Raw genomic sequence first — 22,887 nt, 5'->3', positions numbered from 1 at the left:
CGATTTGAATTACAATAAAGTAACACAGGTTGAACGTCAGTGTTAAGAACCAAGATCTATTTGTGTTATAGTAAAGTAACACAGGTTGAACGTCAGTGTTAAGAACCAACATCTATTTGCGTTATAGTAAAGGATCACAGGTTGAACGTCAGTGTTAAGAACCAACATCCATTTGTGTTATAGTGAAGTAACACAGGTTGAACGTCAGTGTTAAGAACCAACATCCATTTGTGTTATAGTAAAGGATCACAGGTTGAACGTCAGTGTTAAGAACCAACATCCATTTGTGTTATAGTGAAGTAACACAGGTTGAACGTCAGTGTTAAAAAGCAACATCCATTTAGGTTATAGTAAAGGATCACAGGTTGAACGTCAGAGTTAAAGTGTTAAGAACCAACATCCATTTGGGTTATAATAAAGTAACACAGGTTGAACGTCAGTGTTAAGAACCAACATCCATTTGGGTTAAAATAAAGTAACACAGGTTGAACGTCAGTGTTAAGAACCAACATCCATTTGGGTTATAGTAAAGTAACACATGTTGAACGTCAGTGTTAAAGTGTTAAGAACCAACATCCATTTGGGTTATAGTAAAGTAACACATGTTGAACGTCAGTGTTAAAGTGTTAAGAACCAACATCCATTTGGGTTATAGTAAAGGAACACATGTTGAACGTCAGTGTTAAAGTGTTAAAAAGTAACATCCATGTGGGTTATAGTAAAGGATCACAGGTTGAACGTCAGTGTTAAAGTGTTAAAAAGTAACATCCATGTGGGTTATAGTAAAGGATCACAGGTTGAACGTCAGTGCTGTACAACGAGCAGGCACGTCCATAAACATCAGACTACCGTCAGCAGTCAGCTTGTGTACCCCGAGCAACTCTTCCCAACTAGTCTCTCCCAAGGGATGCCTCCCAAGGATAAGGCAGGGTGTGGGGAACAAAGGAGGGCCTGCCATGCATACTGTGCACGTCACATCGAGTGAAGGTTCGCCATGATCCACGGCTGCGAGGACTTGAAATGCGCGACAAGAATCTCACTGTGATTTCACAAATACAATCTATGATCAGTGTCATGGTTTCCATTTTCTTACCCGAACATAAACGGCTCTCATCTTTCTAACAAACTGTTTTCAAGGAAACGGAATAGGCCAAATTCCAGATCGTTGCCCTCATGTCCGGTGGCAACGCATTAGCGGCGGTTACACGTCGGTTAATGATGCAACCAGCAGACCAAACTCTGAATTGAATTCTCATACGAAATACCGAATAACAAGGTATAATGGAATCTCCTATTGGTCTGCCGAGCCAAAATCCTCGAGGTGGTCTTGGAATAGAAGTTGGAGCAAGAATGATCATTTTGAAAACGAATGAGCTATACGTTTGGTGGAATGTATGGAAAGATGGAAACCGCAAAGGTGGCGTGGCGATGTACAATGCAGGAAGAACACCTTGGGATGAAGCCACGTACTCATGGAAGAAGCGGCGGATGAAGCGAGTTCATTGTGTTTCAGCCTTTGGTGCGCGGACGCTCTCGGAACACTCGTTTCGAATGCGACAAGCCGAACGTGTTAATCTACCTGCTTCGAAAAGAACAAGGACAAGTCACAGGTGAAAAGTTCCAATGCTGGAAAATTCCTTTTTCATCCACTATATAAGAGAGACGTCTGTCTGTGTGTGTGTCTGTCTGTCTGTGTGTGTGTCTGTCTGTCTGTGTGTCGCCATTTTTCTAAGAGATGGCCGAACGGATCTTTGTCAAACTTCCACAGGTTCATCAGTGAGTACCTGGGAGTGTTTCAGGCAAAAATAAAAAAACATTATGAAAAAAAAAGATCGGTTTTTTTGGAGTTAAAAAAAAAAATCGCTGAATAGTGCCGAGGCCTTTTTAAATTAATGACAGTTATATACAAGTACACATTCGCATAAATAAATACAAAACAATCACCAGACATTTGAATACAAATAAATCAAACAATTCCAGAAGTGTACGAAGTTGGTAGTACGGCTTCTTCTTCTTCCTGATCGGCATCACACAAAACTCAGAAACGTGATGAACGCCACATTCATCTACCAGCATATATATGAACCCCCTTCCTCTCTTGCCTCCACCCTCCCCTACCCCCTACCTCCTCCTTCCCCCCATCCCATTCCCCCATCCCCTCCCCTAGCCCCTACCTTCCCCCCTCCCGCCCCCCTTCCCTCCCTTTCCCCCACTCCCCTCCCCCCCTCCCCTTCTCCCCTCTCCTCCCCTTCCCCCCTCCCTTTACCCTCCCTCCTCCCCTTCCCCCCTCCCTCCCCTTCCCCCCCACTCCCCCTCTCCCCCCATCACCATCACCCCCCCCCCCCCTCAAACCAACTTTTTATACAGGAACCTGTATTCAAGTACCGGTATATTTGATGTTTACTTCATGTTAGGTGTTATTTACTTATGTTTGATGAAGAAAGAGTGAAGATTCTTAGGGTTCCTATATATTATCCTTGGAGCAGACAGATGATGGTGAATGAAAAGCAATTAGTAAGAATTAAACAACTTCTTCCACTATCACTTCCTCAATGAAGGACATGTACCTGTGTACACTCTCATCAATCTCGCTCAAAACACAAGGATACCCACCGTCTGGAATTGTCTTGGATTTTCATGAGATTGTTGCACCTGGTGAGATTGTTGCACCTGGTGAGATTGTTGCACCTGGTGAGATTGTATTTTCGATGTTTTGTTTAAACGTTTATGTATTCTATTCCTCTTTGTTCTCATCCATAAAAAACCATGCTTTTCCACCTGCTCTGCTCCACCACCTTTGGCTCACTGTATTATTTCCTTACTCTGTTTCATTTATTTTACTTACTAATGCCTAATATTATTAATTTTACTTACTCATGCTCGTCTCTCCTAACACCCTTAACAAAGCTCAACACCTCCATGAGTCCCTCATTCACAAGTAAATAAAGAGGAAGGAATGCATATTCTTCTTCTTCTTTATGTTTCACCAATGTGTTCCATCACATCTCTCCAAGTCTCAAACTTCTGGCCCGTCTTCAATCACAGAATTCTTTGTCGGTTCCTCTTTTCCTTTCATTTTCTCCAACAACTCTTACACTCTCCATGCTCTTTGCTCAACATCAGACCAAATAATGCCTCCCAACTAGCACTTACAGTGCTCATCAGCTCCACACACACAAACAACACTCACTTGGACATGGATGAGATGCTCAATTATGAATTGCTGAACTGGGTTGAAATGCGATCAGACCAATGATGCGGGCCAGTGTAAATCTACAAAACACTCTGTCCCTGCGCCCCCCCCCCCTCCCCCAGGTCAATGCTCCTTGCACCCCAGATCCCCGTTCCCTTGGGTCCCTGCTCCCCAGGTCAATGCTCCTTGCACCCCCAGATCCCTGTTCCCTCGGGTCCCTGCTCCCCCAGGTCAATGCTCCTTGCGCCCCCAGATCCCTGCTCCCCCAGGTCAATGCTCCTTGAGCCCCCAGGTCCCTCGGTTCCCTGCTCCCCCAGGTCAATGCTCCTTGCACCCACAGATCCCTGTTCCCTCAGATCCCTGTTCCCTCAGATCCCTGTTCATTCGCGTCCCTGTTCCCCAAGGTCAATGCTCCTTGCGCCCCCAGATCCCTGTTCCCTCGGGTCCCTGCTCCCCCAGGTCAATGCTCGTTGTGCCCCCAGATCCCTGTTCCCTCGGGTCCCTGCCCCCCCATGTCAATGCTCCTTGTGCCCCAAGTCCCTCAGGTCCCTGCTCCCCCAAGTCAATACTCCTTGCACCCCAAGATCCCTGTTCCCTCGGGTCCCTGCTCCCCCAAGTCAATGCTCCTTGCACCCCAAGATCCCTGTTCCGTCGGGTCCCTGCTCCCCCAAATCAATGCTCCTTGCACCCACAGATCCCTGTTCCCTCGGGTCCCTTCTCTCCCCAGGTCAATGCTCCTTGCACCCCCAGATCCCTGTTCCCTCGGGTCCCTGCTCCCCCAGGTCCCTCGGGTTCCTGCTCCCCCAGTTCAATGCTCCTTGCACCCACAGATTCCTGTTCCCTCGAGTCCCTGCTCCCCCAGGTCAATGGTCCTTGCACCCCAGGTCCCTCGGGTCCATGCTCCCCCAAGTCAATCCTCCTTGCGGCCCCAGATCCCTGTTCCCTCAGGTCCCTGCTGCCCCAAGTCAATGCTCCTTGCACCCCAAGATCCCTGTTCCCTCGGGTCCCTGCTCCCCCAAGTCAATGCTCCTTGCACCCCAAGATTCCTGGTCCCTCGGGTACCTGCTCCCCCAAGTCTATGCTCCTTGCACCCACAGATCCCTGTTCCCTCGGGGCCCTTCTCTCCCCAGGTCAATTCTCCTTGCACCCCCAGATCCCTGTTCCCTCGGGTCCCTGCTCCCCCAGGTCAATGCTCCTTGCACCCACAGATCCCTGTTCCCTCGGGTCCCTGCACCCCCCCCCCCCCCCACCCCCGGGTCAAAGCTCCTTGTGCACCGAGTACCTTGGGTCCCTGCTCCCCCAAGTCAATGCTCCTTGCGCCCCCAGATCCCTGTTCCCTCAGGTCCCTGCTCCCCCAAGTCAATGCTCCTTGCACACTAAGATCCCTGTTTCCTCGGGTCCCTGCCCCCCAAGTCAATGCTCTTTGCACCCCAAGATCCCTGTTCCCTCGGGTCCCTGCTCCCCCAAGTCAATGCTCCTTGCACCCACAGATCCCTGTTCCCTCGGGTCCCTTCTCTCCCCAGGTCAATGCTCCTTGCACCCCAGATCCCTGTTCCCTCGGGTTCCTGCTCCCCCAGGTCAATGCTCCTTGAGCCCCCAGGTCCCTCGGGTCCCTGCTCCCCCAGGTCAATGCTCCTTGCACCCCCAGATCCCTGTTCCCTCGGGTCCCTGCTCCCCCCAAATCAATGCTCCTTGCACCCACAGATCCCTGTTCCCTCGGGTCCCTGCGCCCCCAGGTCAATGCTCCTTGCACCCCCAGATCCCTGTTCCCTCGGGTCCCTGCTCCCCCAGGTCAATGCTCCTTGCGCCCCCATATCCCTGTTCCCTCGGGTCCCTGCTCCCCCAGGTCAATCAATGCTCCTTGCGCCCCCATATCCCTGTTCCCTCGGGTCCCTGCTCCCCCAGGTCAATGCTCCTTGCGCCCACAGATCCCTGTTGCCCCGGGTCCCCGCTCCCCACCCTCAGCGTTCTTTTGAGCATGTTTCCTCCTTTCGAATCATCTGGTCCACCAATATCTACACTGCAACTTCAGATATCTGTTAATTCATGCTCCTGCAGGTAACCCTGATAATGTATATCTTATGGAAACATTTCTTTCACAGGATGTTCCAGATTATTCTGTGTCGCACTGGCTACTCTTTCCTCTGCTTGAACCAACCTGATTCCCACACTGGTGGGAGTCGCTGGATATGCTCGTTTCTCACTTCCTCATAATCCGTGCTCCTTTCTGGTTGCGCCCAAATGTATGGAGTCTATTTGACTTTGTATGCCTTTCCGTAACAACATGTTCGTTCTTTATGTGGAATATCCCCCCTCCCCTCTCAACAAGCATGACTCCATATACAAGGCTCTCTCCACAAACAACACTCTGCTCTCAGCTCACCTTTTCTCTCTTCCTAATCTGTGGAGACTTTCTTTGCCACCATACCAGCGGCCTTGCTGCCGGGTCACATATTTCAGTACATGGCTGAACTACCAAGTCATACTGTGAAATGACTAGATTTGCTCTGCCCATCTCTCTTTCAGCATGCGTCTCCCCCAAATGGTAGCCGTTCATTATGAGACCACGTTTGTCAAACTTTTCCTCAAACTTGTCCCGCTCCTCCTCAGTTCATTTGCTCTTCGGATCACGTCTTGTTAAAATGTGTGTCTCTTTAGCCATTACCAGAGAACCCTCAAGGTGCAGACCAGTATGGCAATTTGGTAAAGCCGATTAGTTTGGCCTAAAATCAGCCCTGTCCAGTTAAGATGGATCCATCATGACATCACCTCCTTACATTGACTGCTCATGGAATTTCTTTGACAATGGACTAATTTTTCCTGTTCACAAGTTCATGCCATCCATCTTTCACCTTTTCTGTCCACCATCTCGATCCTTGTACACTGATGCGCATGGTGAGGCCATTGCAAGAAAACAATCTGCATTCTCCTCCGAGGAGGCCAAACCCTACCGGTGGTAACCTGCAGTCTCTCCGCACAGCTCACAGCCATTGGGTATCTGTCCTACAAAGAGTCAAGGCTCAACATCAAGCGTAACTATTCAATATTCTCCAACCTCCAAAGCCTGGCGGAAGCTGGTCCCCTTACATTTCTTCCCTCAAAGGAAACAGTCATAATGGGAATTGCTCAAGTAAATGTAAAATTCTAGAACTCTGTCTTCACTCAAAAGGCCTAGGTCCCAAATCCATCGCTTCCTGTACCTGCCATTAGCCCCATTACAAAATGTTCCCAACAGGATGTGGGCTTTTGCCCTACCATAGTGAAGAGGTTTCTTGCCCAGCTCAACACCTCTTCCACAACCAATCGTGACACAAGTGCTCTAATCCCTTAGACTTATCATACCAACTCTCCTCTCTCTTGTTCTTGAGATGGTTATTCTTGAGTAGGCAACTTCATCCATTTTGGAAGTTGCAAAAATCACACCTATCCATATGAAAGGTTCCAAAATGGATGGCCTCAAACTCAGACTTAGCAGGTTTCTCTCCACCATGAGCACTGAGCAGTCTCAGGCACTATCTCTTATCTAAGTCGTTAATTTATTTTATGGAAATGGCCCAAAAACAAGGAATAAAGCCACTTTTAAGAAGGGGCTGAGGACAACAACAACAACAACATGCATTTTAAGGCAATTTTCCCTGCTAGAGCGGGGGTTAGCCTTGCGGTCCCCATGACAATCTTCTCCATTTTGCCCTATTTTCTGCATCTCCCCTTGTTAACCCCCTTGGCCCGCATTTCTTCTTCCACCATCTTTAGCCAAGTCTTTCTCGGTCTTCCCCATCCTCTACTTCCTTCTACATTAATTTCCATCACTCTTCTCAACCAGTCACTTTCATCCTTCCTCAACACATGACCAAACCATCTCAACCTGTTCCTCTTCACAGCATCAATCACAGGCTCTATTCCCATCATCTTTCGCAATTCATCATTTGTCTTCCTCTCTCTCAACGATACTCCGCACATCCGCCGAACCATTCGCATTTCCACCCTTTCCAGCCTTCGTTGCTGCTCTACGTTCATTACCCATGTCTCGCTCCCATAAATCATAACACTTCTCACACATACAGCATACACCTTTCCCTTCCACTTCAACGACACTCTCCTCCTCGTCAGCACACCAAAGAAAAGGGCTGAGGGAAGGTTAGAAAAAGATAAGGATAAAGCAAATCAATATACAAGTAAATAAATAAACAAAAAAATATCAGGAAAACACCCAGGACACAGCAAGTAGCAGAACAAAGGTAAAATGTGATGGAACCTCAAAGATGTAGGAAGTAGGAATTGACATTCCTCTTAAAGCTGAGTAGATCGTGGGATAATGGGAATCACATTACAGGTAGTGAATTCCAGAGCTAGACGGCACGAGGGATAAAACTATCTGCATAGTTTTCGTTCTGCACTTTGGATGTGTTATAAAATCATTTTCCATGAAATCACTTAATGAATGAAAAACAGTTTGGATTCACATGTTGCCATTCTACCTTGGATACCTTACTCCGTCTGATATAGCAGTGCATGGATGCCTGGAGCACAAACAACTGGAGAGAGCCATCTCACTGACGATCTCTCGAGCCTTGAACACTGTCTGTCATTGAGCCTTGATGTACAAGTTATCTTTGTATGGTAATAAAGGCCCCATGCCCACGTGGCTGTCTGACTTACTCTATTAGCAGAAACAGAGAGTCACTCTTAAAGGTGTCCGTTCTTATGAGGTTTCTCATCAGGCTGGGGTTGCACAATTAAATGTCTTATAATACATCTTATTATTGCTCCTCCTGCCCTCTCCTCTCTCTGCATTCCCCAAGCCACCCCAGGTCACACGTGTTCTGCATGAAACGTTCACCTGCTCACCTTCCCAAAGTCCAGGATGCATGCCCACCTGCATTCAATCATCACCTCATTCTCTCGATTGTGGAATTGTCTCCCAACATCCGTTGTCTCATCCTCCTCGGTTCAGTCTCTCAAATTCAATGCCCGTCACTACCTTATACACTCACCCTAACACATCAACACATCTTTCGTCTGTGTCCTATCCAGGCCTGCATTGTTCCTTCGTTTAGTGTTATTCCACCTTGTGGATGTCCACCCGTTCCCCCACCGCCCCACCACACTAGCCTTTGGTAGTTTGTGCACCAGATGATCTTTGTCATTTACATCTCCCATGTCCTCCTTGAGCCTAAACATCTTGAGTCTTCAATAATAATCAAGCAATGTGGAGGCAAAAAACAGAACATTTCCAAAGTGGCAAAAGCCTAGGATCTCCAGAAGAAAAGTGCTGCACTTAGACGTGCTTCAAAAGAGTAAAAACAAAATGGTTGGTTGTTCAAAATGACCATCTCCGTATTAGGTATCCAAAACTAGCAAAGGATGCGACCCCCCTTCCGGCTCATCCCACTCTCAATGTCCACTCCCCCTCTTAGTTTCCTTTTTCTCTTGAGAGTTTCACAATGGCCCAAAATGTTAATATATGTTTTTTATATCTCATTTTGCCATCAATACCAGCAAAGAACAAAATATGGTGATGTGCACACCTGCTGGAAAAGACAAGGCAGTTGACATAATAAAATCAAAGTGCCTGAATGAATGAACGTGCTGCAATGTCACTACAACAGTTGCTGCCACTGTCTGCAAGAGACAGAAGAAGAACAGGTCACGTGGCAACGCCAAAGGGAGACACAAGGTAAAGGAAGAAGAGACAGCACAGGCCGTTTCAAGGGTTACTTCGCCAGCTACCTTCCATACAAGTTCGAGTCAATCTGCAGGTCCTGGCAAAACATCTCCCTCAAGCTAACATCCTGCAGCTGAGATGTTCAAACTACGCGGAAAACAGAAGAGCAAATGGACAGACATAAGCGACAGCACCCTGTAACGAGCGACTATGTAGTTTTGTGAAGATAAAAGTTTAGTGGAGACGTTACAGGGACGCCATTTGTCTGTAGTTTGGAAGAACAGGATATTTGTCCAAGTTAACGAAAAACGGATAAATTAATTAATAATATATTTTACTGAGCTAAATATGCATCAGAACACCGACAAACAACGACGTCATGTGCAATACCATCAGATTCTTCTTTTTTTGCTCAAGAGAATAAAATTTGGAAAACATATACTCAATCAAATACAAGAACGTCCCTGCGGCTTTGTGCAGTACCTAAAGCACGTCCCTTTAATCCCTCATTACTGCGCATCACACAGGCTTTCACCCTCCAGCTCTGTATCTTTTATTAAAGGATTGCGCCAAGGAACAAGACGCCATGGCTCCGCCGTCGGGTGGCCAAAAACGCATTAGCAAGGCCGGGCTGCGGCCCGCTCTGCCTGCCTGGGGCGAGACTTAATCAGGCAGCAGAATTTGGCGAGCTGTGCGATAATGACTGTGAGGAGAGAGGTGATTTGTTTGCATCAAGATAGTGGCCGGAGAAGCCATTGTGAAAGTAGAATGAAGGTGTCGAGGTGGGCAGACATGGCGTTGTGAGTTCACTGCTATCGACACCAAAACGACTTTACTGCGGAGTCGAAGAAATGAAACTTGAACGTCTCTCTTCATTTTTACCAGGCTCGACGGCGTATGGACTGCAGTCTTCACAAGAAAATTGCTCAGTTCTGCCAAGTTTGATGGAATTCGTCGATGGACTGCAGTCTTCACAAGAAAATTGCTCAGTTCTGCCAAGTTTGATGGAATTCGTCGATGGACTGCGGTCTTCACAAGAAAATTGCTCAGTTCTGCCAAGTTTGATGGAATTCGTCGATGGACTGCGGTCTTCACAAGAAAATTGCTCAGTTCTGCCAAGTTTGATGGAATTCGTCGATGGACTGCGGTCTTCACAAGAAAATTGCTCAGTTCTGCCAAGTTTGATGGAATTCCTCGATGGACTGCGGTCTTCACAAGAAAATTGCTCTCGTTCTGCCAAGTTTGATGGAATTCGTCGATGGGCTGCAGTCTTCACAAGAAAATTGCTCAGTTCTGCCAAGTTTGATGGAATTCCTCGATGGACTGCGGTCTTCACAAGAAAATTGCTCAGTTCTGCCAAGTTTGATGGAATTCGTCGATGGACTGCAGTCTTCACAAGAAAATTGCTCTCGTTCTGCCAAGTTTGATGGAAATCGTCGATGGACTGCGGTCTTCACAAGAAAATTGCTAAGTTCTGCCAAGTTTGATGGAATTCGTCGATGGACTGCAGTCTTCACAAGAAAATTGCTCAGTTCTGCCAAGTTTGATGGAATTCGTCGATGGACTGCAGTCTTCACAAGAAAATGGCTCAGTTCTGCCAAGTTTGATGAAATTCGTCGATGGACTGCAGTCTTCACAAGAAAATTGCTCTCGTTCTGCCAAGTTTTATGGAGATCGTCGATGGGCTGCAGTCTTCACAAGAAAATTGCTCTAGTTCTGCCAAGTTTGATGGAATTCGTCGATGGACTGCAGTCTTCACAAGAAAATTGCTCTAGTTCTGCCAAGTTTGATGGAATTCGTCGATGGACTGCAGTCTTCACAAAAAAATTGCTCTAGTTCTGCCAAGTTTGATGGAATTCGTCGATGGGCTGCGGTCTTCACAAGAAAATTGCTCTAGTTCTGCCAAGTTTGATGGAATTCGTCAATGGATTGCAGTCTTCACAAAAAAATTGCTCTAGTTCTGCCAAGTTTGATGGAATTCGTCAATGAACTGCAGTCTTCACAAGAAAATTGCTCTCGTTCTGCCAAGTTTGATGGAGATCGTCGATGGACTGCAGTCTTCAAAAGAAAATTGCTCTAGTTCTGCCAAGTTTGATGGAGATCGTCGATGGGCTGCAGTCTTCACAAGAAAATTGCTCTAGTTCTGCCAAGTTTGATGGAGATCGTCGATGGACTGCAGTCTTCACAAGAAAATTGCTCTAGTTCTGCCAAGTTTGATGAAATTCGTCGATGGACTGCAGTCTTCGCAAGAAAATTGCTCAGTTCTGCCAAGTTTGATGGAGATCGTCGATGGGCTGCAGTCTTCACAAGAAAATTGCTCAGTTCTGCCAAGTTTGATGGAGATCGTCGACGGGCTGCAGTCTTCACAAGAAAATTGCTCTCATTCTGCCAAGTTTGATGGAATTCGTCGATGGACTGCAGTCTTCACAAGAAAATTGCTCAGTTCTGCCAAGTTTTATGGAGATCGTCGATGGGCTGCAGTCTTCACAAGAAAATTGCTCTAGTTCTGCCAAGTTTGATGGAGATCATCAATGGACTGCAATCTTCACAAGAAAATTGCTCAGTTCTGCCAAATTTGATGGAGATCGTCGATGGGCTGCAGTCTTCACAAGAAAATTGCTCTAGTTCTGCCAAGTTTGATGGAGATTGTCGATGGACTGCAGTCTTCACAAGAAAATTCCTCTCGTTCTGCCAAGTTTGATGGAGATCATCAATGGACTGCAATCTTCACAAGAAAATTGCTCAGTTCTGCCAAATTTGATGGAGATCGTCGATGGGCTGCAGTCTTCACAAGAAAATTGCTCTAGTTCTGCCAAGTTTGATGGAGATTGTCGATGGACTGCAGTCTTCACAAGAAAATTCCTCTCGTTCTGCCAAGTTTGATTGAGATCGTCGATGGACTGCAGTCTTCACAAGAAAATTGCTCTAGTTCTGCCAAGTTTGATGGAATTCGTTGATGAGCTGCAGTCTTCACAAGAAAATTGCTCAGTTCTGCCAAGTTTGATGGAATTCGTCGATGGGCTGCAGTCTTCACAAGAAAATTGCTCAGTTCTGCCAAGTTTGATGGAATTCGTCGATGGGCTGCAGTCTTCACAAGAAAATTGTTCTCGTTCTGCCAAGTTTGATGGAGATTGTCGATGGACTGCAGTCTTCACAAGAAAATTGCTCTCGTTCTGCCAAGTTTGATGGAGATCGTCGATGGACTGCAGTCTTCACAAGAAAATTGATCAGTTCTGCCAAATTTGATGGAGATCGTCGATGGGCTGCAGTCTTCACAAGAAAATTGCTCTAGTTCTGCCAAGTTTGATGGAATTCGTCGATGGGCTGCAGTCTTCACAAGAAAATTGCTCAGTTCTGCCAAGTTTGATGGAATTCGTCGATGGACTGCAGTCTTCACAAGAAAATTGCTCTAGTTCTGCCAAGTTTGATGGAATTCGTCGATGGGCTGCAGTCTTCACAAGAAAATTGCTCAGTTCTGCCAAGTTTGATGGAATTCGTCGATGGGCTGCAGTCTTCACAAGAAAATTGCTCAGTTCTGCCAAGTTTGATGGAATTCGTCGATGGGCTGCAGTCTTCACAAGAAAATTGCTCTCGTTCTGCCAAGTTTGATGGAATTCGTCGATGGACTGCAGTCTTCACAAGAAAATTGCTCTCGTTCTGCCAAGTTTGATGGAGATCGTCGATGGACTGCAGTCTTCACAAGAAAATTGCTCTCGTTCTGCCAAGTTTGATGGAGATCGTCGATGGGCTGCAGTCTTCACAAGAAAATTGCTCTAGTTCTGCCAAGTTTGATGGAGATTGTCGATGGGCTGCAGTCTTCACAAGAAAATTGCTCTAGTTCTGCCAAGTTTGATGGGATTCGACCATGGGCTGCAGTCTTCACAAGAAAATTGCTCAGTTCTGCCAAATTTGATGGAGATCGTCGATGGGCTGCAGTCTTCACAAGAAAATTGCTCTAGTTCTGCCAAGTTTGATGGAGATCATCAATGGACTGCAATCTTCACAAGAAAATTGCTCAGTTCTGCCAAATTTGATGGAGATCGTCGATGGGCTGCAGTCTTCACAAGAAAATTGCTCTAGTTCTGCCAAGTTTGATGGAATTCGTCGATGGGCTGCAGTTTCACAAGAAAATTGCTCAGTTCTGCCAAGTTTGATGGAATTCGTCGATGGACTGCAGTCTTCACAAGAAAATTGCTCTAGTTCTGCCAAGTTTGATGGAATTCGTCGATGGGCTGCAGTCTTCACAAGAAAATTGCTCAGTTCTGCCAAGTTTGATGGAATTCGTCGATGGGCTGCAGTCTTCACAAGAAAATTGCTCAGTTCTGCCAAGTTTGATGGAATTCGTCGATGGGCTGCAGTCTTCACAAGAAAATTGCTCTCGTTCTGCCAAGTTTGATGGAGATCGTCGATGGACTGCAGTCTTCACAAGAAAATTGCTCTAGTTCTGCCAAGTTTGATGGAGATCGTCGATGGACTGCAGTCTTCACAAGAAAATTGCTCTAGTTCTGCCAAGTTTGATGGAGATCGTCGATGGACTGCAGTCTTCACAAGAAAATTGCTCTAGTTCTGCCAAGTTTGATGGAGATCATCGATGGACTGCAGTCTTCACAAGAAAATTGCTCTCGTTCTGCCAAGTTTGATTGAGATCGTCGATGGACTGCAGTCTTCACATGAAAATTGCTCTAGTTCTGCAAAGTTTGATGGAGATCGTCGATGGACTGCAGTCTTCACAAGAAAATTGCTCTAGTTCTGCCAAGTTTGATGGAGATCGTCGATGGACTGCAGTCTTCACAAGAAAATTGCTCTAGTTCTGCCAAGTTTGATGGAGATTGTCGATGGGCTGCAGTCTTCACAAGAAAATTGCTCTAGTTCTGCCAAGTTTGATGGGATTCGACGATGGGCTGCAGTCTTCACAATAAAATTGCTCAGTTCTGCCAAATTTGATGGAGATCGTCGATGGGCTGCAGTCTTCACAAGAAAATTGCTCTAGTTCTGCCAAGTTTGATGGAGATCATCAATGGACTGCAATCTTCACAAGAAAATTGCTCAGTTCTGCCAAATTTGATGGAGATCGTCGATGGGCTGCAGTCTTCACAAGAAAATTGCTCTAGTTCTGCCAAGTTTGATGGAATTCGTCGATGGGCTGCAGTCTTCACAAGAAAATTGCTCAGTTCTGCCAAGTTTGATGGAATTCGTCGATGGGTTGCAGTCTTCACAAGAAAATTGCTCTAGTTCTGCCAAGTTTGATGGAATTCGTCGATGGGCTGCAGTCTTCACAAGAAAATTGCTCAGTTCTGCCAAGTTTGATGGAATTCGTCGATGGGCTGCAGTCTTCACAAGAAAATTGCTCAGTTCTGCCAAGTTTGATGGAATTCGTCGATGGGCTGCAGTCTTCACAAGAAAATTGCTCTCGTTCTGCCAAGTTTGATGGAGATCGTCGATGGACTGCAATCTTCACAAGAAAATTGCTCTAGTTCTGCCAAGTTTGATGGAGATCGTCGATGGACTGCAGTCTTCACAAGAAAATTGCTCTAGTTCTGCCAAGTTTGATGGAGATCGTCGATGGACTGCAGTCTTCACAAGAAAATTGCTCTAGTTCTGCCAAGTTTGATGGAGATCATCGATGGACTGCAGTCTTCACAAGAAAATTGCTCTCGTTCTGCCAAGTTTGATTGAGATCGTCGATGGACTGCAGTCTTCACATGAAAATTGCTCTAGTTCTGCCAAGTTTGATGGAGATCGTCGATGGACTGCAGTCTTCACAAGAAAATTGCTCTAGTTCTGCCAAGTTTGATGGAGATCGTCGATGGACTACAGTCTTCACAAGAAAATTGCTCTAGTTCTGCCAAGTTTGATGGAGATCATCGATGGACTGCAGTCTTCACAAGAAAATTGCTCTCGTTCTGCCAAGTTTGATTGAGATCGTCGATGGACTGCAGTCTTCACATGAAAATTGCTCTCGTTCTGCCAAGTTTGATGGAGATCATCGATGGACTGCAGTCTTCACAAGAAAATTGCTCTAGTTCTGCCAAGTTTGATGGAGATCGTCGATGGACTGCAGTCTTCACAAGAAAATTGCTCAGTTCTGCCAAATTTGATGGAGATCGTCGATGGGCTGCAGTCTTCACAAGAAAATTGCTCTCGTTCTGCCAAGTTTGATGGAGATCGTCGATGGACTGCAGTCTTCAAGCCTCGCCATAAATGTCCAATTGGGTTGAAGTCATAACTTTGACTGGGCCACTGAGGATTTTTTTCCTTATTATTCATCCACTCCAGTGTGGCTTTAGCTGTGTGCTTGAAATCATTGTGCTGCTGAAATGTGAATCTCCGACCCAGTTTCAGATTCATGGCCGACTCAAGCAGGTTTTGATCAATGATTCTCCTGTACTTTGCAATGTGCGGTTCAAACCCCGGCTGGGTCATAACAAAGACTAAAAACAAAATAGCACGTGTTGCTCGCTTCCTCGACGATCAGCGCTTAAAAGGATAGAGCACGGCCAAACGACCCCAAGTTGGTAATATTAGTGCAGGCTTTGATGGGCTGAATGGCCTCCTCCTGCGTTGAAGTTAATAGTAAGGGAACCCGTATTTATGATGCCATGGCTGTGTTGGGCGTACAAAGCAGTACAAATTTTACTTTGTACGCGAAATAAAAGTTCTCTTTCTACTTTCAAAGTCCTTTGGCAGGGTTCATCAAACTGTGACGTGGTCTGGAAAAAAAATTACTCTTAGTACAACGACAAGGTGGAAGAACGTACACAAACACAAGATAAGCAGGGAACTGCAACGAGTAATGTGTTGAGATACATAACACTGCATGATCAAAACGAGGAAAGGTGCGAAAAAGCCTGAAACTAAAGAAACAATGAGTGATGCACACATATGGTGAAACAAAGACGTGCGCACAAGGCCGCACAAGCTGAACAAACCTCGCCGCTTCGATCTTCTCTTTTCAGATCGATCTTCATCGTCTGCTTCATCTTCATCTTCCTCCTCGGTTAGGCTAAACTCAGATCCAGACATCTCTTCCCCTGTTTGAAACAAACAACAACACACAACAAACTTTTCAAAACAAACAAATGCTTTCATTTTAAAAATGTAATGTAAAAAACAATGCGGTCTAAAATGATGCTTTGTGCAAATTACTGTAAGTGTAAGAATACTGAATAGTAATCTTCTTCTGTTTATTTTATCACGCCCGTGGATAAAGGAAGCGAGCGGTTCAGTTTGGCATTTATAATATGAAATAGGCAAACCAAGAAACGAACGAAACCTATTAGAATAAATCCTATAGAATTACACTTTACAACCCTTTACAATTACCCTTTACAATTACCCTCTACAATTACCCTTTACAATTACCCTTTACAATTACCCTTTACAATTACCCTTTACAATTATCCTTTAGAATTATCCTTTACAATTATCCTTTACAATTATCCTTTACAATTACCCTTTACAATTACCCTCTACAATTACCCTTTACAATTACCCTTTACAATTATCCTTTAGAATTATCCTTTAGAATTATCCTTTACAATTATCCTTTACAATTATCCTTTACAATTACCCTTTACAATTACCCTTTACAATTACCCTTTACAATTACCCTTTACAATTACCCTTTACAATTACCCTTTACAATTACCCTTTACAATTACCCTCTACAATTACCCTTTACAATTACCCTTTACAATTACCCTCTACAATTACCCTTTACAATTACCCTTTACAATTACCCTTTACAATTACCCTTTACAATTACCCTTTACAATTACCCTCTACAATTACCCTCTACAATTACCCTTTACAATTAACCTCTGCAATTATCCTTTACAATTACCCTTTACAATTACCCTTTACAATTACCCTTTACAATTACCCTTTACAATTACCCTCTACAATTACCCTTTACAATTACCCTTTACAATTACCCTTTGCAATTACCCTTTACAATTATCCTTTACAATTATCCTTTACAATTACCCTCTACAATTACCCTTTACAATTACCCTTTACAATTACCCTTTACAATTACCCTTTACAATTACCCTTTACAATTACCCTTTACAATTACCCTTTACAATTACCCTCTACAATTACCCTCTACAATTACCCTTTACAATTAACCTCTGCAATTATCCTTTACAATTACCCTTTACAATTACCCTTTACAATTACCCTTTACAATTACCCTTTACAATTACCCTCTACAATTACCCTTTACAATTACCCTTTACAATTACCCTTTGCAATTACCCTTTACAATTATCCTTTACAATTATCCTTTACAATTACCCTCTACAATTACCCTTTACAATTACCCTTTACAATTACCCTTTTCAATTATCCTTTAGAATTATAATTTACAATTATCCTTTACAATTATCCTTTACAATTATCCTTTACAATTATCCTTTACAATTATCCTTTACAATTACCCTTTACAATTACCCTTTACAATTACCCTTTACAATTACCCTTTACAATTACCCTCTACAATTACCCTTTACAATTACCCTTTACAATTACCCTTTACAATTACCCTTTACAATTACCCTCTACAATTACCATTTACAATTAACCTCTGCAATTATCCTTTACAATTACCCTTTACAATTACCCTTTACAATTACCCTTTACAATTACCCTTTACAATTACCCTTTACAATTACCCTCTACAATTACCCTTTACAATTACACTTTACAATTACCCTTTACAATTACCCTTTACAATTACCCTCTACAATTACCCTTTACAATTACCCTTTACAATTACCCTCTACAATTACCCTTTACAATTAACCTCTGCAATTATCCTTTACAATTACCCTTTACAATTACCCTTTACAATTACCCTCTACAATTACCCTTTACAATTACACTTTACAATTACCCTTTACAATTACCCTTTACAATTACCCTCTACAATTACCCTCTACAATTACCCTTTACAATTACCCTTTACAATTACCCTTTACAATTACCCTTTACAATTACCCTCTACAATTACCCTTTACAATTACCATTTACAATTACCCTTTACAATTACCCTTTACAATTACCCTCTACAATTACCCTTTACAATTACCCTTTACAATTACCCTTTACAATTATCCTTTAGAATTACCCTTTAGAATTACCCTTTAGAATCACACTTTAGAATTACCCTTTAGAATCACACTTTAGAATTACCCTTTAGAATTACTGTTTATAACCCTTTAGAATTACCCATTATAACACTTTAGAATTACCCATTAGAATCCTTTAGAATCACCCTTTAGAATTATCCATTAGAACCCTTTAGAATCACCCTTTAGAATCACCCTTTAGAATTACCCTTTAGAATCACACTTTAGAATTACCCTTTAGAACCCCTTAGAATTACTGTTTATAACCCTTTAGAATTACCCATTGGAACCTTTTGGAATTACCCATTGGAACCCTTTAGAATTACCCTTTAGAATCACCCTTTGGAATCACCCTTTAGAATCACACTTTAGAATTACCCTTTAGAACCCCTTAGAATTACTGTATATAACCCTTTAGAATTACCCATTGGAACCTTTTGGAATTACCCATTGGAACCTTTTGGAATTACCCATTGGAACCTTTTGGGATTACCCATTGGAACCTTTTGGAATTACCCATTGGAACCCTTTAGAATTACCCTTTAGAATCACCCTTTGGAATCACCCTTTAGAATCACACTTTAGAATTACCCTTTAGAACCCCTTAGAATTACTGTATATAACCCTTTAGAATTACCCATTGGAACCTTTTGGAATTACCCATTGGAACCTTTTGGAATTACCCATTGGAACCTTTTGGGATTACCCATTCGAACCCTTTGGAATTACCCATTGGAACCCTTTTGAATTACCCATTGGAACCCTTTGGAATTACCCATTAGAACCTTTTGGGATTACCCATTGGAATTACCCATTGGAACCCTTTGGAATTACCCATTCGAACCTTTTGGAATTACTCATTCGAACCTTTTGGGATTACCCATTGGAACCCTTTGGAATTACCCATTTGAACCCTTTGGAATTACCCATTGGAACCCTTTGGAATTACCCATTGGAACATTTTGGGATTACCCATTGGAACCCTTTGGAATTATCCATTGGAACCTTTTGGGATTGCCCGTTGGAACCTTTTGGAATTACCCATTGGAACCCATTAGAATCACCCTTTAGAATTACCCTTTAGAATCACCCTTTGGAATTACCCTTTAGAATCACCCTTTAGAATTACCCTTTAGAATCACCCTTTGGAATTACCCTTTAGAATCACCCTTTAGAATTACACTTTAGAACCCTTTAGAATTACTGTTTATAACCTTTTTGGAATTACCCATTGGAACCCTTTGGAATTACCCATTAGAACCTTTTGGGATTACCCATTGGAACCCTTTGGAATTACCCATTAGAACCTTTTGGGATTACCCATTGGAACCCTTTGGAATTACCCATTGGAATTACCCTTTAGAATCGCTTTCAATTACTGTTTATTACCCTTTAGAATTGCCCGTTGGAACCTTTTGGAATTACCCATTGGAACCCATTAGAATCACCCTTTAGAATCACCCTTAAGAATCACCCTTAAGAATCATCCTTTAGAATCACCCTTAAGAATCACCCTTTAGAATCACCCTTTAGAATCACCCTTTGGAATTACACTTTAGAACCCTTTAGAATTACTGTTTATAACCTTTTTGGAATTACCCTTTGGAACCCTCGATAATTACCCTTTAGAACCCTTTATAATTACTATTTATAACCCTTTAGAATTAAACATGCTGTTAGAAAGGTTCTTCTTCTTCATTTTTACAGGCAGACATAGCCAAATATTGAAGCAGCTTCACCGCTTAAGAATAGTGAATTTATTACGCAATTAAAAAGATCAAAGCATTGCAATATTTAAAGAAGAACCAACCAAGATGCCACAGCTCCATGGACAACTTTCAAAAACCGGGTTAAACCAGACGTGTATACCAGGTGATTCCGAAGGTCAAACCAGGTAATTGGTAAGTTCACGAGGGTAGGTGCTTAAAACGGCAGCCATGTCCCACCTTCTGCCAGTTTATTTTTCAGTTCCTCGATTTCTTTCTGGAACTGCTTAAGAAGGGCATCTTTGGGGTCTTCATTGATGCGAGCCTTGTTCTTGATGTTCTTGGCTCGGTTGGCATAGCGCAGCGTGCTGATGGTCTCGTCATAGTTGTAGTCAGCTGGTCCTATGTTAGCACACTGGAGGAGGCAGACCGTGCAAACAGAGGAAAGAATGAATGTGTAGGATTGAGCATTGTGAGACAGAATGTGAAGGTGACCAAGTTCCATTTGAGACTAAGCTTGCTGGCCTTACAATTACACCGAGTGGTTCCGAGAGTGTCTAAGCATACATCCGAGCTTGGGCCACCTTGGATATTCCAAGTTATTGAGGATCCGTAATTGGTGATGACTCCCCCGTAAGTATAAAATTACCGAAAGCTGAAAGCATTTTACTGCTGTCAAATCCAAGGAGCCTCACATGGGCAATATTGTACAAGGCCTTAAAGCATTTGTTCTTATATTTATCGAACATATGGGACAGTTTCCTTATGAAGCATACATACGGTGGAAGTTCATGATTTAAAACTCCGCGAAATACAGATATTAATAATTGGGAGCCCTTTAACATGAAGTCTTTTAAGACTAACCAACATATGTGTTTGCCTTGGGAGGCGAAAACATCGGCAGCACCGACTTCCTGTCCAACACTATTAAGGTTCTGGGCAGGTATGGAACATTTAAATAAAGCATTTATATGATATAGAAAACTAACAGAGGATTTTGTACGTAAAAATAAGTAAATAAATAAATACAAAATAAACGAGAAACATTAAGGCACATTAGACACACGAACATGCCATTCAAACCTGCGATGACCGTAACAATGTACATAAACACTCTAGCAGCTCCGCCAGGTAATTTGGTTTATTGTCGCAAATGGCCCAGGCCCGCACGGGTTTACGAGTCACAGCTTAGCCTGTCCCAGCTGCAGTTACATTCCTTATTAGTCCCCTACCGGTGTGCACCGGAGGGGACTATAGGTTTGCACTCCGTCCCTCCATCTGTCCGTCCGTCACAAAAAGAACAGTTTTCCGGACTTTTTTTTCTAAACTCTTAATGCTAATGATTTCAAACTTGGTACATGGTTTCCTCATGATAAGATACAGATCAAGTTCGAACTTCACGACGTTTCGATCATTTTTGACAAAGTTATGGCACTTTGAACTTTGGGAATTCTGATAATTCTGATGATCCTTAACTCAGTGCCATTTTAAGTTTTAATTTCCTTTAAAAAAGATTTTTTTCTGCAATGATTGGACCGATTGAGATCAAATTTTCACCGTGGGGGGGGGGGGGGGGGGGGGACTCGGTCTACAGAATATTTTCATGATAATTATGACGTCACAGGTCACGTGGTTCGGCCGCCATATTGTTTTCGTGAAAACACGAAAACCCCTTTTTCTCTGCAACGGCTGAACAGATCGAGGCCAAACTTTGCAGGCAGAATCGCATGCCCATGACGAACAAAAAGGCCAGTGAGCATGACGTCATGCGTCACATGGTTTCAGAGTTATGACGTTTTTAAGCATGAACCTTTAAAACCGAGCTCCTCCCTCATTTTCGATCCAATCGAGGGGAACCTTCACAGATCCGTTCAGCATGTCAGTCTACTAAAACGTCCTTTTGGAATTTGCGATAGGGCACTGGTTTGGCAGATATCGTTAATTAAACGAAAATATTTTTTTTAATGGATATCTCTTGAATCACCAGTACCTCAGACCGTGAGTTGGTAATTATATAATTCACACAGTGCAATACGTGCAGGCCGCTCTACGGAGCGACCTTGCGGGCTTATCAACGAGGCGAGGCGTGACACACGTTTCTCAGCATACCTCAGATCAAGTTTGAAAACCAGCATCAACCGTGCATAAATTTGCATATTCGATCATTTTTTGACAAAGTTATGGCACTTTGAACTTTGGTAGGGGACATGTGTTGCAGCGCAACACTCAGAATGCTTGTTATGAATTATCATACGATCTTAAAATATCACCAGAAAAGTCACGTGTTGATGCGGAACGCTTAAACATGACGTCATGACTCGTAATGAAAAGAGCATTCGCCAATATACTCCTTTTGCCAACAACCTTATCCGCATGAATATTCCTCGAATTCCCAGCTGGTTTTCTGTGAGAGATGAGATTTATAAAAGCAACGGGCATCCGGTGCCTGCCCAACATGAAGGGATTCAAGTTTGAAACAGGCCGGAGGAAACATTTCTCACTCGGAAAGCTTTACGTTTCACTTTGTATGTAATCAACGTTCTTCTCCTTCTCAAGCATAAACAAGAGAGACGATTCGTTTATGAGTGACATCATGACAAGGCCAGTTATTCCTCGGCCTGAGTGCTTCTTTAACGGCTCCAAACCCTTCCTCATGTTCAGTTGGAGGTGACCTGGCCTATTAGAACGCAGGAGCAGTATTCGCTTGGATGGGACTGCGCTAACCCCAGAAAAATACCAACAAAAGGGGCAAGGGCGATCTAAATTGGCAAGTCTGTGCAGCACAAAGAATCGTCACTTCCTGTGAATTTGTCGATAAAATTTCCAAACACGAAAGGTAATAATTAATGTGTCATTCCAGGAGATCAAACTTGGGCCAGGTGACCCATACACCGTGACTGTTTGTCTCAGTGTTTATTTGTAATTTATATTCACAAATGGGGAAAGCAGCTCTTCATTTAAAGGAAGAGCAAACCTTGAGCACACAATGAACCAGCAAACATGACATGGAAAAGCTGAGCAAACGGTTGCCGGTCGTTTGTGGCGGAGGCCGCGCGGCGTTCGAAGGGGTCGAGGCGGCGGGTGGAAGCTTTGCGAGCGTCGAGTCCAGAATGAGGCAAGGCCAAACACATCAGGGGAATGGACCGGGGCACATCAAACGCGCACACTCGGAGACGGACAGATCCAGGGATC

General features: G+C 43.7%; 1 protein-coding gene across 1 annotated transcript in view; it reads right to left on the bottom strand.

Annotated features, from left to right (window-relative positions):
• KIF3A (kinesin family member 3A) overlaps window positions 1-22,887 on the bottom strand; it is a 407,615-nt gene that overhangs the window by 274,859 nt on the left and 109,869 nt on the right. The window contains exons 8-9 of the mRNA XM_078775379.1: window positions 19,936-20,110; window positions 15,788-15,889 (exon numbers count right to left, since the gene is read on the bottom strand). Of these exons, the coding sequence (XP_078631505.1) occupies window positions 15,788-15,889; window positions 19,936-20,110 (277 nt within the window). The remainder of the gene's footprint in view (window positions 1-15,787; window positions 15,890-19,935; window positions 20,111-22,887) is intronic.

The sequence above is a fragment of the Myxine glutinosa genome, chromosome 4, assembly GCF_964187855.1.
Source record: "Myxine glutinosa chromosome 4, kmMyxGlut1.1, whole genome shotgun sequence".
In the NCBI taxonomy this organism is placed as follows: domain Eukaryota; kingdom Metazoa; phylum Chordata; class Myxini; order Myxiniformes; family Myxinidae; genus Myxine; species Myxine glutinosa.
Note: the sequence above shows the minus strand (reverse complement) of the source record. Positions and strands in the feature narration are given on the sequence as shown.